Raw genomic sequence first — 15,583 nt, 5'->3', positions numbered from 1 at the left:
CCATATTGGATTGCAAGGGTCGACAGACATACACCGTCATGTATAATGAAATGTTTATGCAGGGGGTGGGCAAATGTACGGAAACACCACGAACATAACACATTACCACGCCTAATACGATGTAGGAAAACCGTTGGCATTCCAAACAACCTGTCGTCTCGGAATTGATACATTCTGGTCCTGTATTATTTTCAAGGGACTCTTATACCATTCTTTCTGGAAAATAATGACAGTTACAGGCAACGACGATCGAGGTGGACCGGTCGGGGTGGCCGAGCGGTTCTAGGCGCTACAGTCTGGAACCGCGCGACCGCTACGGTCGCAGGTTCGAATCCTGCCTCGGACATGGATGTGTGTGATGTCCTTAAGTTAGTTAGGTTTAAGTAGTTCTAAGTTCTAAGGGACTGATGACCTCAGAAATTAAGTCCCATAGTGCTCAGAGCCATTCTTCATGTGAGAAGAAAATGCATCGGTTCCGCACCATGAACTTTAGGGGTGGTTTTCTCAGAAACGGAGTGACAGTGAGCCAAAATATCTTATGAGTCCTTCATATCTTCATATTGGGTGGTACATAAGTAAGCCGCCAAACATGAATGTTAGTATTGTCGCTTGCGAGGCAAGTCAAACGAAGAAAGCAGAAATGGCTATTTTTTGTGCTTTTCCACAACGCTGATAGCAGGAGATAGGTGAGTGCAGTCATATCACCTTCAAGGCATATGGTACATTCTCTATGCAAGGACGCTCCTTCAGTTTTGGTAAAGCTCACTTACCGCAAAGAGGCAAGCGGCAACTTTGTACAGTCGACATCCTCTCATTGCTGTTACCTGTGCTTTTAATGTTTCTAATTGGTACCTACTTCCTTTTTTGCATGTCTTTCATGTGGTGTTCGCCAGCCGCCGTGGTGGTACTATCCCGTAAGTAACAGAAAACATTCGTAGACTGCATGAGCATGCTAATTAGCTAGCGAGAATAGAGTTTCACGTCAGACTGATTTTCACTCTTGAGATGTCCAAATGACTCACTAGACACTTATGGTCATAAGGAATGTGATAGTTGCCATGAACAGAACCTTGTTACTAGGAAAAACTTGCCATTTATAAAACGGGCCATAATTTGAAGTTGCTTCCATTCTATGGTCAAAAACACAAGCACATGCCGAAATTTACAATCAAATACCAGAAAATATTAGTTTTATACACTCTCTCACCTCGATATACGATGTAAGGAAAAGGAAAAAAACAATAATGTATTCTGACATGTAATACAAGAGGAAAAAAACAATAATGTATTCTGACATGTAATACAAGTCGGTTTAGCTATCCTAGGCCGCACAATTTCAAGAGTGATAGAGAATAAGCTTAAAATTAATTATGTATCAAACTGCATCAAAGTATATAGCATTTAGCTATTCACTACTATTTAGACTGAAATTTTTAGAATAAATTAGCGGTAGATTTTTCTGAGTAAAAACTGAATATACGAGAACTTTGAAACTGTATGTCTCTATGTCCGGGGAGGGGGGGGGGGGGGGGGGGGGGGGGAAGGTGTGCCCTTGACCTGACATAAAAATGTTGTTGGTTATTACGTTTGACTTCATGGTTCCATTCAGTCCAACATTAGGCCACTGTCACATCTGAATGCCTCACAGACCTGGACAATGTACGATTCGACCAGTTGGTGAAATGGATGCTCTTTTGAATTCTGCCAGGTGTTGCTGAGGCTGTCTCGCGTGTGATATCTCTGTGCGCCCCCCCCCCCCCCCCCCCCAGTGGTCATTCAACGTCCTCTACCAGGCCTAGTAAGAACTATAAACAGGAACAACACTACTGCATTCTAGTGGCTATTCTAAAAAGTATTGCGTCATCTCTGTTCCGAGAGTTCCGGAACCTGTACAGAAAATTGGAATGGAGATGAACATAAAAATCATTTCCGTCCTTTTTATTGTTCATGAAAACCACACATTGCATGTTTCACCACCATACAGCGAGACCTTCAGAGGTGGTGGTCCAGATTATTGTACACGCCGGCACCTCTAATAGCCAGTAGCACGTCCTCTTGCATAAATGCATCCCTGTATTCGTCGTGGCATACTATCCACAAGTTCATCAAGACACTGTTGGTCCAGATTGTCCCATTCCTCAACGGCGATTCGGCGTAGATCCCTCAGAGTGGCTGGTGGGTCACGTCGTCCATAAACAGCCCTTTTCAATACATGCCAGGCATGTTCGATAGCGTTCATGCCTGGAGAACATGCTGACCACTCTAGTCGAGCGATGTCGTTATCCTGAAGGAAGTCATTCACAAGACGTGCACGATGGGGGCGCGAATTGTCGTCCATGAAAGCGAATGCCTCGCCAATATGCTGCCGATATGGATGCGCTATCGGTCAGAGGATGGCATTCACGTATCGTACAGCCATTATAGCGCCTTCCATGACAACCAGCGGCGTACGTCGGCCCCACACAATGCCACCCCAAAACAGCAGGGAACCTCCACCTTGCTGCAGTCGCTGGACAGTGTGTCTAAAGCGTTCAGCCTGACCGGGTTGCCTCCAAACACGTCTCTGATGATTGTCTGGTTGAAGGCATATGCGACACTCATCGGTGAAGCGAACGTGATGCCAATTCTGAGCGGTCCATTCGGCATCTGTATCGCGCTGCTTGGTGTCGTGGTTGCAAAGATGGACCTGGCCATGGATGTCGGGAGTGAAGTTACGCATCAAGCAGCCTATTGCACCCAGTTTGAGTCGTAACACTACGTCCTGTGGCTGCACGAAAAGCACTATTCAACATGGTGGCGTTGCTGTCAGGGTTCCTCCGAGCCATAATCCGTAGGTAGCGGTCACGCACTGCAGAAGTAGCCCTTGGGCGGCCTGGGCGAGGCATGTCATCGACAGTTCCTGTCTCTCTGTATCTCCTCCATGTCCTAACAACATCGCTTTGGTTCACTCCGAGACGCCTGGACACTTCTTTTGTTGGGAGACCTCCCTGGCACAAAATAACAATGCGGACGCGATCGAACCGCGGTATTGACCGTCTGGGCATGTTTGAACTACCGACAACACGAGCCGTGTACCTCCTTCCTGGTGGAATGACTGGAAGTGATCGGCTGTCGGATCCCCTCCCTCCAATAGACGCTGCTCATGCATGGTTGTTTACATCTTTGGGAGGGTTTAGTGGCACCTCTGAACAGCCAAAGGGACTGTGCCTGTGAAACAATATCCACAGTCAACGTCTATCTTCAGCAGTTCCGAGAACCTGGGTGATGCAAAACTTATATGTATGTATATATAATTGTCTGACAGTGTACATTGAGTGGCCGAGTGGTTCTAGGCGCTACAGTCTGGAACCGCGCGACCTCTACGGTCGCAGGTCCCAATCCTGTCTCGGGCATGGATGTGTGTGATGTCCTTAGGTTAGTTAGGTTTTGGTACTTCTAAGTTGTAGGGGACTAATGACCTCAGAAGTTAAATCCCATAGTGCTCAGAGCCATTTGTACATTGAAGCATAGATGTGTATTTGTTATATTTGAATTGCTCGACATTTATTACTAAATATGTGAATAAAAAAAGAGGAAAAATATTTACATAAGCTCCCTAAAGCTTTAAATTTACACATGGTGACAACTTTGTTCAATTCAAGGCGATGATTAATATTTTGTAATAAAATGGAACACCTGCAGCCGTCCTTCTGGTGTCGTTTATTTTATGGTTACCAGTTTCTCTGCTTCAGTGCGCTGTCTTAAGGGCTGTATACATTAACAGTAATGTGACGTAGCATGTGAAAGTTGCTGGATTTGGACGGGTTACTCCTGTAACTGAAATATCAGATCTGAAGATGGTTCTGAATGAACCGAAACCGGTCATATGAATAATAAAAAAAAATTTTTTTGCAATCAAGACGGATTTTAAGCAACATTACAGTAATGATAGCATCAGCAGTTTACCAACCATGCCATACAAAGACAGATAAAAACAGAATACAGAATAAGAATGAAGGACAAGACTCTGCAAGTGAATTTACAGTAATCATTTGATAAAAGCAACAGATACATCCATTGTCACGTAGCTAAAGTATACTATAACAAATTTCTACTGCACGTATTGTACAAATCTGCTATTTATTAATAACTTCATTAATTAAATAATAAAAAAATCATGGAATATTTAATAAAAGAGCATCCGTCTTTAGGCACAAGCCCATCGGGACCATCCGACCGCTGGGTCATCCTCAGCTGAGGATGCAGATAGGAGGGGCATGTGGTCAGTACACCGCTCTCAGAGTCATTACGATGGTTTTCTTTGACTTGAGACACTACTATTCGGTCGAGTAGCCCCTCAATTGGCATCACGAGGCTGAGTGCACCCCAAAAAATGGCAACAGTGCATGACGGCCCGGATGGTCACCCATCCAAGTGCCAGCCACACCCGACAGCAGTTAACTATCGACTGTGGCAAGGCCATTACCATTTAATTGATGAAGTTATTAATGAATAGTATATTTGTACAATGTATGCAGTGGAAATTCGTGACGCGCCAGGTTAGCCGTGACCACTAATGCGCTGCTTCCTGGCCTCAGGTAGACATGCTGGGCCCGGATCGAATCTGCCCGGCGGATGTGGTTTTTAGGCGGTTTTCCGCATCTCATAAGGTGAATACTGGGCTGGTCCCCATGTCCCGCCTCTGAAAATGTTCACACTATTTCATGGCTCACACTAGACACAGACAGCTGGGGTACACTTCCTCCATCCTGGGGGCATGCAGGGTGGCGACAGGAGGGGCATCCGGCCACCTTCTGACACTAACATTGCCAAATCCATAGTAACAGGCCCAACCCCACATTACAGTGGGACAAAGTCCCAAGACAATGATGATGATACAGTGGAAATTCGTAATAGTACACTTTAGCTATGTGACAGTGGTTGAAGCTGTTGCTTTCCATCAAGTGATTACTGTAAATTCAATTGTAGACTCTTGTCCTTGATTCTTATTCTGTTTTTAATCTATCTTTGTATTGCATGGCTGGTAACTGATGATGCTGTAACTACTGTTATGCATCCTGAAGATCGTGCAATGAAGCACCAAAACTAGTAGCCATGAAATAAATGACGTCATATGGACAACTGTAGGTGTTCCATTTTATTACATAAGTCAGGCGTCCAGTCACAAGGATGAACGTACAAAAACATTAATATTTTGTCTCTTTATCTTAAACACAACCAAACATCATTTTTTGTACACAAGAATTACGTCAAAAGCGTCCCAAGCGGCCACGCAGCTAGTGAGAAAAGTGCCGTGTTTCCGCAGACGAGCAGCACGGCGCCAGCGCCCGGGGACGTGGAGGAGGTGGGCTCCGGGAACTGCCGGCAGCTGCTGGGCGACCGCCTGCAGGTGCGCTGGCAGATGATGGCCGACGGCGTGCAGGTGCAGCTGGACGCGCGCATCCGCGAGGACCAGTACGTCGCCTTCGGGCTCAGCGGCGAGCAGGGCAGGTCAGTGGCTCGCCGCCGCGCTCTGCTGGCGCTGCAGTCGCGCCGCGGCGTCGCGTCGCCTTCTCTGATAAGCCCTACATAACAAGGCTGGTGATTCAGAAACTTTAGGGTGTTTCAAAAAGGACTTGACAACTTCGAAAAATAATATAAATTAATTCATACTACCTACAGAGGTGATTATAGTGTCAATTTGGAGGGAAATACATCAAGTTTTGTCTCGCGTAGTTCGCTAGTGCCGAATCGCACTGTAAGGAGCGCTAGCGGCAGTCGCGTTACAGATGGCTGCTTCACTGGACCCAAGCGTTCTAGCTCTTTTAGATTAGATTAGATTTACTTTCATTCCAATTGATCTGTACTGAGGAGATCCTCCAGGATGTAGAACATGCCAGAAAAACAACAACACATGACAAATATTTACAACAAAAACAAATAAGCTAATGTACCATTTCACAGGTCCCAAGTGGAATGATCGTGTAGTTAATGAACACTATATGAAAAAGTCATTTTACAAGTACTAATGCACTGAATTTAAAATAAAAAAGTTTATTTATTTATAAGGTAATAAACGTGTAATACAACTACTATAATACTTATTTACAATGAACAAATTACTGCACTGAAATTGTGCAGAAGATATATATATATATATATATATATATATATATAAGTTCTGCACAATATATACATATATGTGTAAATCAGTTGGTTTTACTGATAAATTTGTCAATGGAGTAGAAGGAGTTGGCCACCAATAAATCCTTTAGGCTTCTCTTAAACTGAATTTCATTGGTTGTTAAGTTTTTTATGACTGCTGGCAAATTATTGAAAATGTGTGTTCCTGAATAATGTACACCACCTGACTGTACAAGACTAAGTGACTTCAAATCCTCATGAAGATTATTCGTATTTCTAGTATTGATTCCATGAACTGAGCTGTTGGTTTGAAAAAGTGATATATTTTTAATGACAAATTTCATTAACGAATAAATATATTGCGAAGCAGTAGTCAGTATCCCTTGTTCCCCAAACAGGCTTCTGCAGGATGTTCTTGAGTTCACACCACATATAACTCTTACTGTACGTTTTTGTTCCTGGAAAACTTTAGCTTGGCTTTTGAATTACCCCAAAAAATAATCCCATATGACATTATGGAATGAAAGTAAGCATAGTATGCCAGCTTTTTCATTTTTATCTCCCCTGACACAAAGTGTGCTCCTCCCAGTTGAATTTATTATCAAGCTGTAATCCCAAGAATTTAACACTGTCCACTTCTTCTATCTGCTTGTCATCGTATGTTAGGCATATACTCGTGGGACACCCCTTACAAGTTCTGAACTGCATTTAGTGTGTTTTTTCAAAGTTTAGTGACAAAGAATTGGCTAGCAACCAGTGATTAATGTCCAAAAATATTTTATTTGTTGATCTTCCTAAGGCTGCACTTGATTTGACATTTATTGCAATGTTTGTATCATCGGCAAACAAAACGAACTTGGCATCTGGTAATGTTACTGATGAAAGGTTATTGATATACACAAGAAAAAGTAAGGGCCCTAAAATGGAACCTTGTGGGACCCCACATGTAATTACTTCCCAGTTGGATGATGCCTGATAGCTTGCTAAGCTGTAAATGAGAAGGGCGACGATTTCTAAACTACAGGGTGTTTCAGAAAGGACTTTACAGCTTTGAAAATTCATGTAAATTAATTCATAGTACCCACAGAGGTGATTGTAGTGTCAATTTGGATGGAAATACACCAAGTTTTGTCTCGCGTAGTTCGCTAATACCGAATCGCACCGTAAGGAGCGCTAGCGGCAGTTGCATTAAAGATGGCTGCCGTCACTGAACCCAAGCGTCCTAGCTGAATGGTTTACGTACCAAGTACACTAAAGATCCTCCAAGTGGGCCTACAATTTATGAGTGGCATAAATACATCGTAGAAACAGGGTGCTTGGTAAGACATGGGAAATCATCAGATCGTCCAAGCACATCTGACAACGTCGTTGAGCGAGTGAGAAAATGTTTTGTCAACAGCCCTACGAAATCGACCCGACGTGCATCTCGCGAACTGCAAATCCCACATGACTGTTAGGCGTGTATTGAGAAACCATTTGCGCAGATTGACCATTATTCAAGCAATAGAAGACACTGATAAAATTGCTCGCAAGAACTTCTGTGCGGATATTTAAATCGATTACATGAAAATGAACATTTTTTGGACAAAATCATCTTTTCTGATGAGTCGACCCTTCACTTACGCAGCAAGGTTAACACACATGGCTGTAGGATTTGGGTCAGTGAAAATCCACATCAAACACTGCAGCATGTTCGTAATAGCCCTAAACTGAACGTTTTTTTGCATTGAGCAAGAACAAACTGTACGGGCCGTTTTTTTTTTTTTTTTTTCGGTGAGAGAACCATCAATGGGATAGTGTACCTAGATATATTACAACAAATTTTGATACCATAGATCGAGGAGGATGACCAAGAACGAAATGTTTACTTCATGCAAGATGATACGCCACCCCATTACCCGGCTGATGTCCGGGATTCTCTCCGTGACCTCTTTCCAGGTAAATGGAACGGCCGTGATGCGCCAATTGTATGGTTCCTCGTTCCCCAGGCCTGATACCACTCCATTTTTTTTATGGGGATTCATCAAGGATCTCGTCTTTGTACTTCCTGTGCCAGCTTCTCTGTCTGAACTTAGAGCAAGAATTTACGCCGCTACTGAACAATTTAAATCTGCAATGCTACAGCGAGTTTGGGAAGAAATTGACTTTTGATGAGATGTGTGCAGGATAGGCGACGTACAACATCTTCAGTTCAAGTTAAAAAAAAAAAAAAAAACTTGATGTTTCCCTACCAAATAACAATAAACCAGCTCTACATCTTCTTTCAATTAATTTATATAAATTTTTAAAGTTGTAAAGTCCTTTTTGAAACACCCTGTATATGTGTAGTTAATGAAAGCCGATCCAGTTGTCAGTAAGAATTTTATTAAGTCGACGACTTCATGTCATTTTCAGCTGATCTGAATCCGGCATTCTTCATACATAATAAAACGGATATATAAATGTTTCACATCATGTTGTTGTTGTTGTGGTCTTCAGTCCTGAGACTGGTTTGATGCAGCTCTCCATGCTACTCTATCCTGTGCTAGCTTCTTCATCTCCCAGTACCTACTGCAACCTACATCCTTTTGAATCTGCTTGGTGTATTCATCTCTTGGTCTCCCCCTACGATTTTTGCCCTCCACGCTGCCCTCCAATGTTAAATTTGTGATCCCTTGATGCCTCAGAACATGTCCTACCAACCGGTCCCTTCTTCTTGTCAAGTTGTGCCACAAACTCCTCTTCTCCCCAACTCTATTCAATACCTCCTCATTAGTTATGTGATCCACCCATCTAATCTTCAGCATTCTTCTGTAGCACCACATTTCGAAAGCTTCTATTCTCTTCTTGTCCAAACTATTTATCCTCCATGTTTCACTTCCATGCATGGCTACACTCCATACAAATACTTTCAGAAACGACTTCCTGACAAATCTATACTCGATGTTAACAAATTTCTCTTCTTTAGAAACGCTTTCCTTGCCATTTCCAGTCTACATTTTATATCCTCTCTACTTCGACCAACATCAGTTATTTTGCTCCCCAAATAGCAAAACTCATTTACTACTTTAAGCGTCTCATTTCCTAATCTTATTCACTCAGCATCACCCGATTTAATTCGGATACATTCCATTATCCTCGTTTTGCTTTTGTTGATGTTCATCTTACGTCCTCCTTTCAAGACACTGTCCGTTCCGTTCAGCTGCTCTTCCAGGTCCTTTGCTGTCTCTGACAGAATTACAATGTCATCGGCGAACCTCAAAGTTTTTATTTCTTCTCCATGGATTTGAATTCCTGCTCCGAATTTTTCTTTTGTTTCCTATACTGATTGCTCAATATAAAGATTGAATAACGTCGGGGATAGGCTACAACCCTGTCTCACTCCCTTCGCAACGACTGCTTCCCTTTCATGCTCGACTCTTATAACTGCCATCTGCTTTCTGTACAAATTGTAAATAGCCTTTCGCTCCCTGTATTTTGTCCCTGCCACCTTCAGAATTTGAAAGAGAGTAGTTATGGGGTTTTAAATGTCTAGGATGTATATAGGAAATGATATTTGACAGACATGGAAATCGCTGTCGCTGATCAGATCAGCATAACACGGACACCCATTCGAAATGTGTATCGGCCAAGGGCCGGCCACCGCAGCGAGATACAGCTGGCAGCAGCTCAGATTCCCCTCTCTCCCTTCCACCGCTCCACTCCCCCTCCCCTCCAGACCCTTCTCCACCTGTACCAATATACACTCCTGGAAATGGAAAAAAGAACACATTGACACCGCTGTGTCAGACCCACCATACTGCGAGCGGGCTGTACAAGCAATGATCACACGCACGGCACAGCGGACACACCAGGAACCGCGGTGTTGGCCGTCGAATGGCGCTAGCTGCGCAGCATTTGTGCACCGCTGCCGTCAGTGTCAGCCAGTTTTCCGTGGCATACGGAGCTCCATCGCAGTCTTTAACACTGGTAGCATGCCGCGACAGCGTGGACGTGAACCGTATGTGCAGTTGACGGACTTTGGGCGAGGGCGTATAGTGGGCACGCGGGAGGCCGGGTGGACGTACCGCCGAATTGCTCAACACGTGGGGCATGAGGTCTCCACAGTGCATCGATGTTGTCGCCAGTGGTCGGCGGAAGGTGCACGTGCCCGTCGACCTGGGACCGGACCGCAGCGACGCACGGATGCACGTCAAGACCGTAGGATCCTACGCAGTGCCGTAGGGGACCGCACCGCCACTTCCCAGCAAATTAGGGACACTGTTGCTCCTGGGGTATCGGCGAGGACCATTCGTAACCGTCTCCATGAAGCTGGGCTACGGTCCCGCACACCGTTAGGCCGTCTTCCGCTCACGCCCCAACATCGTGCAGCCCGCCTCCAGTGGTGTCGCGACAGGCGTGAATGGAGGGACGAATGGAGACGTGTCGTCTTCAGCGATGAGAGTCGCTTCTGCCTTGGTGCCTATGATGGTCGTATGCGTGTTTGGCGCCATGCAGGTGAGCGCCACAATCAGGACTGCATACGACTGAGACACACAGGGCCAACACCCGGCATCATGGTGTGGGGAGCGATCTCCTACACTGGCTGTACACCACTGGTGATCGCCGAGGGGACACTGAATAGTGCACGGTACATCCAAACCGTCATCGAACCCATCGTTCTACCATTCCTAGACCGGCAAGGGAACTTGCTGTTCCAACAGGACAATGCACGTCCGCATGTATCCCGTGCCACCCAACGTGCTCTAGAAGGTGTAAGTCAACTACCCTGGCCAGCAAGATCTCCGGATCTGTCCCCCATTGAGCATGTTTGGGACTGGATGAAGCGTCGTCTCACGCGGTCTGCACGTCCAGCACGAACGCTGGTCCAACTGAGGCGCCAGGTGGAAATGGCATGGCAAGCCGTTCCACAGGACTACATCCAGCATCTCTACGATCGTCTCCATGGGCGAATAGCAGCCTGCATTGCTGCGAAAGGTGGATATACACTGTACTAGTGCCGACATTGTGCATGCTCTGTTGCCTGTGTCTATGTGCCTGTGGTTCTGTCAGTGTGATCATGTGATGTATCTGACCCCAGGAATGTGTCAATAAAGTTTCCCCTTCCTGGGACAATGAATTCACGGTGTTCTTATTTCAATTTCCAGGAGTGTATTAGGGAATGTCTAGCGTTCCGGTGTAGGCGATATGCAAGTATCTTGAATTCCGCCAAGACAGATTTGTCACAAGTTTCTGGTTACATATCCGCAGTGTAGCGTGAAGTGTTGCTTATTATGCGAATAACGCCATTCTGTACGATCTCCAGTGCTGCAGATGTGTTGCTATAACGGGGAGGACATCATTATGTCCTGACCATGATACGCTCCGGGCTCACTTCGGGAAGTTCACTATGAAATCTACCTTCCATTACATCCTTAAACATTTGTTGTTTATTTGTTGAGCCCCACGAACGTCCCAAATCCACGGCTTTGATGGATAAAACATTTAATAATTAAAAGTGTGTGCCGGACGCACTCGAACCTAAAACCTTTGCCTTTCGCAAACAGCCGCTCTCCCGACTTGGTTCTCCAAACGTGACACACGACAGGGCCGCACAGTTTTATTTCCGCCAATACCGCTTTTCCTATCTTCCAACTTCACGGAAGTTGTTCTGTAAACCTTGAGGGACTAAAAGAATGGTTTAACCACAGTCTAGGGGACTGTTTTCATTCTACGTTCGCACAGCGGTTCTCGAACGGCTGCTTTACAAAAAATGGTTCAAATGGCTCTGAGCACTATGGGACAACTTCTGAGGTCATCAGAACTTAGAAGTAGTTAAACCTAACTAACCTAAGGACATCACACACATCCATGCCCGAGGCACGATTCGAACCTGCGACCGTAGCGGTCTCGCGGTTCCAGACTGCAGCGCCTAGAACCACACGGCCACTTCGGCCGGCGGCTCCAAGGGGCGGATTTCTATGCTGGAGGACCATTATAAAAATCTGCCCCTTAGTGACGGAGCCGTTCGAGAATCGTTCTGTGAACGTCATCATCGTCGGAAAATCTGTGACTGCTGTTACTCAATTCCTCGACATTGTCGTGCATATCCGATGTCGATGGCCTTCCTTCCCGCTCACCATAGCCAATATCTGTGCGGTTTTGGTCATATAGCTGGCAACATTTCATTACGACTGGACGCGCCATTGCATTTGGTTCACATATCGCCAGAATTTCACAATGAATCTGTGTGCAACTTAGTCATTTTGCCCCGAAGAATCGACGGTCCCGCGTACTTTAGTTTTGAAGTACATTTCTAGTTGCCGCCCCATTTCACTCCCATACACTGACGCACCTGTCGTCCGTAGGGGAACAGAAGCGTGTCAGCAGGAGACTCAGAAAATGTGCTCTTGTTCAGACAACGCGCAACTTTTGTTGCGCGGTGATCTTAATGTTGGACGACGTGCGTACGTATATGGTCTACTGCGTCATTTTTGAATGCAACTGCAGAAAACAGTACTTTTTTTCTCTGAAAGAAAGATACCTTTTGCATTTAGTGTATCGCACAAATGTGAAACCCTTACATCCAGGCAAATCACACCTCAAAGGACTTTTCTGTGTTTTTTCATCATCTTGGGTAGGTTCATGGCATGGAACATTCTTGCTGTTTGTGATGGCACAGGCTTTGGAGTTCTGAGCCGCTTCTTCTTTGGAAAAGTATCATCTTTGCTACGACATTCCTTCTCTTCTTCTTCACTCTCTTCTTCCTTTTGTGTTCTGTCTTCTGAATGCGAGAGTGTAGGTCGTTGCCGAATCAAGGCCCAGCGCTTCACCGAAACTACCGGGTGATCAAAAAGTCAGTATAAATTTGAAAACTGAATAAATCACGGAATAATATAGATAGAGAGGTACAAATTGACACACTTGCTTGGAATGACATGGGGTTTTAGTAGAACCAAAAAAATACAAAAATTCAAAAAATGTCCGGCAGATGGCGCTTCATCTCATCAGAACAGCAATAATTAGCATAACCAAGTAATACAAAGCAAAGATGATGTTCTTTACAGGAAATGCCCAATATGTCCACCATCATTCCTCAACAATAGCAGTACTCGAGGAATAATGTTGTGAACAGCACTGTAAAGCATGTCCGGAGTTATGGTGAGGTATTGGCGTCGGATGTTGTCTTTCAGCATCCCTAGAGATGTCGGTCTATCACGATGCACTTGTGACTTCAGGTAACCCCAAAGCCAATAATCGCACGGACTGACGTCTGGGGACCTGGGAGGCCCAGCATGACGAAAGTGGCGGGTGAGCACACGATCATCACCAAACGCCGCGAGCAAGAGATCTTTCACGCATCTAGCAATATGGGGTGGAGCGCCATTCTGCATAAACATCGTACGTTCCAGCAGGGGATGATGCGATTCTGTAACATATCGGCGTACCTCTCACCCGTCACGGTAGCAGTTACAAAACCAGAATCACGCATTTCCTCGAAGAAAAAAGGCCCGATAAAAGTAGATGTGGTAAATCCAGCCCATACCGCGACTTTCTCGTCGTGCAATGGATTTTCCGCGACAGTTCTAGGATTTTCGGTAGCCCAAGTTCTGCAGTTGTGGGCGTTGACAGACCCTCGGAGCGTGAAATGAGCTTCGTCGGTCCACAACACGTTACTCAACCAATCGTCATCTTCCGCCATCTTTTGAAGCGCCCACACAGCAAATGCCCTCCGCTTAACTAAATCGCCAGGTAACAGTTCATGATGCCGATGGATTTTGTACGGATAGCATCGGAGGGTACGCCTCAGTGCCAACCAAACAGTAGTGTATGGAATGCCGGTGCAACGTGCGACTGCACGAGCTCTGACTTCCCCGTGCATAGACGAACCTGCTACAGTCTCCATTTCTTCCTGAACTGTCTCAGCAGCATTACGCCTTGTGCTCGGTCGGCCACTACGGGGTCTATCGTCTAAACAACCCGTGGCATCGAACTTCGAAATCATTCTCAACACAGCTGCATTTGTCAACGGACAAAACAAAGTTTACGGACCCGTTCGAATCCCCTTTCTATGGCGATAGGATCGTAACGCTGAACTAGCACATTCCTCATTCTGATAATACAGCTTCACTAAAAGCGCCTTTTCAGGTAACGCCAACATGCTGCGACTCCTGGCGCATCTGATTCTCTCTCTCATTACAGCTCCTTTTATACACCATTGTCATGAGCAGTCACTGACGTTTTGCTGTCTACCGACATCTGTCGGACATTTTGTAAACTTTGTTTTTTTCTGTTCTAATAAAACCCCATGTTATTCAAAAGTGTGTGTCAATTTTTACCTCTCTATCTACATTATTCTGTGATTTATTAAGTTTTCAGATTTATACTGACTTTTTAATCACCCGGTAAATACACTCCGGAACATTGAAAATAGCGCACCCAGAGTGAAGAAAGGTACAAAAGCGCAACTTTGCAAAAAGTACAGTGAAACCCGATAAGCAAATGATCCAAGTTTGGTGTCAATGCGCATGCCCACAGACCCTGCAATGATGCTGCAATCGGGCAGATGAGCCTATTCAGACGGCGGGTAGTGACGAATCACACAAGTATCGATCACACCTCGACTGGGGGAAGACGTTAGTAGACGCACAATCCCAGGTAGACGTGTTAGACGACACTTACGGAGGGTATGACGTCAAACGGGCCGACTTGGAGCAGGAGAGGCATCACAGGACATTTTAATTTCCACTGTCTATACTTTTACAAATAAATTCATAAAACTTTGTCAGCATCACCAGTAAGGATTCAGGATTCACACTCATTGCAGTCGAAGTTCGGAAACATAACAAAATAATTTTTCTTACTTGTGAAATTTCATCATTTTTTCACTTACCAATGGCTGCATTTGCTGCTATAGGTACACTTTTCTTCATAAGTTAGAGAGATTCTTCGATGAATTTTGCACAGCATACCATACTTACAGGTGTATGAAACTCTAGAATTTATTTAATTTATGAAAAAACGAAGGATCTGTTGTATTTTAAATTTAAGTTTAGAAAAAACACAAATTTTGTAGTTAATTACCTCAATTTTTACCACAGTTTTTAATAGATTTGGAAAATTCTAGAGTTTCATACACCTTTAAGTATGGTTTGTATGCTGTGCAAAATTCATCGAACCATCTGTATTACTTATGAAGACAAGTGTACCTATAGCAACAAATGCTACCATTAGTAAGTGAAAAAAATGATGAAATTTCACATGTAAAAAAAATTACTTCGTTATGTTTTCGAACTTCCACTGTTATGAGTGTGAAATCTGAATCCTTACTGGTGATGCTGACAAAGTTTTATGAATTTATTTGTAAAAGTATAGACAGTGCAAATTAAAATGTCCTATGGTGCCTCTCCTGCTCCAAGACGGCCCGTTTGACGTCCTACCCCCCTTAACACAGCTAAGCCAGTTTGAAAAGGGCGTAATCATCGGCATTAAAACCGCAGAC

General features: G+C 44.6%; 1 protein-coding gene across 1 annotated transcript in view; it reads left to right on the top strand.

The window, feature by feature from the left end:
* Positions 1 to 15,583, top strand: part of LOC126177085 (protein Skeletor, isoforms B/C) — a 744,541-nt gene that overhangs the window by 649,815 nt on the left and 79,143 nt on the right. Inside the window, exon 7 of the mRNA XM_049924333.1 lies at positions 5,306 to 5,490. Within this exon, the coding sequence (XP_049780290.1) occupies positions 5,306 to 5,490 (185 nt within the window). The remainder of the gene's footprint in view (positions 1 to 5,305; positions 5,491 to 15,583) is intronic.

The sequence above is a fragment of the Schistocerca cancellata genome, chromosome 3, assembly GCF_023864275.1.
Source record: "Schistocerca cancellata isolate TAMUIC-IGC-003103 chromosome 3, iqSchCanc2.1, whole genome shotgun sequence".
Lineage (NCBI taxonomy): Eukaryota > Metazoa > Arthropoda > Insecta > Orthoptera > Acrididae > Schistocerca > Schistocerca cancellata.
This window is presented reverse-complemented; position numbering and strand designations above follow the sequence as displayed.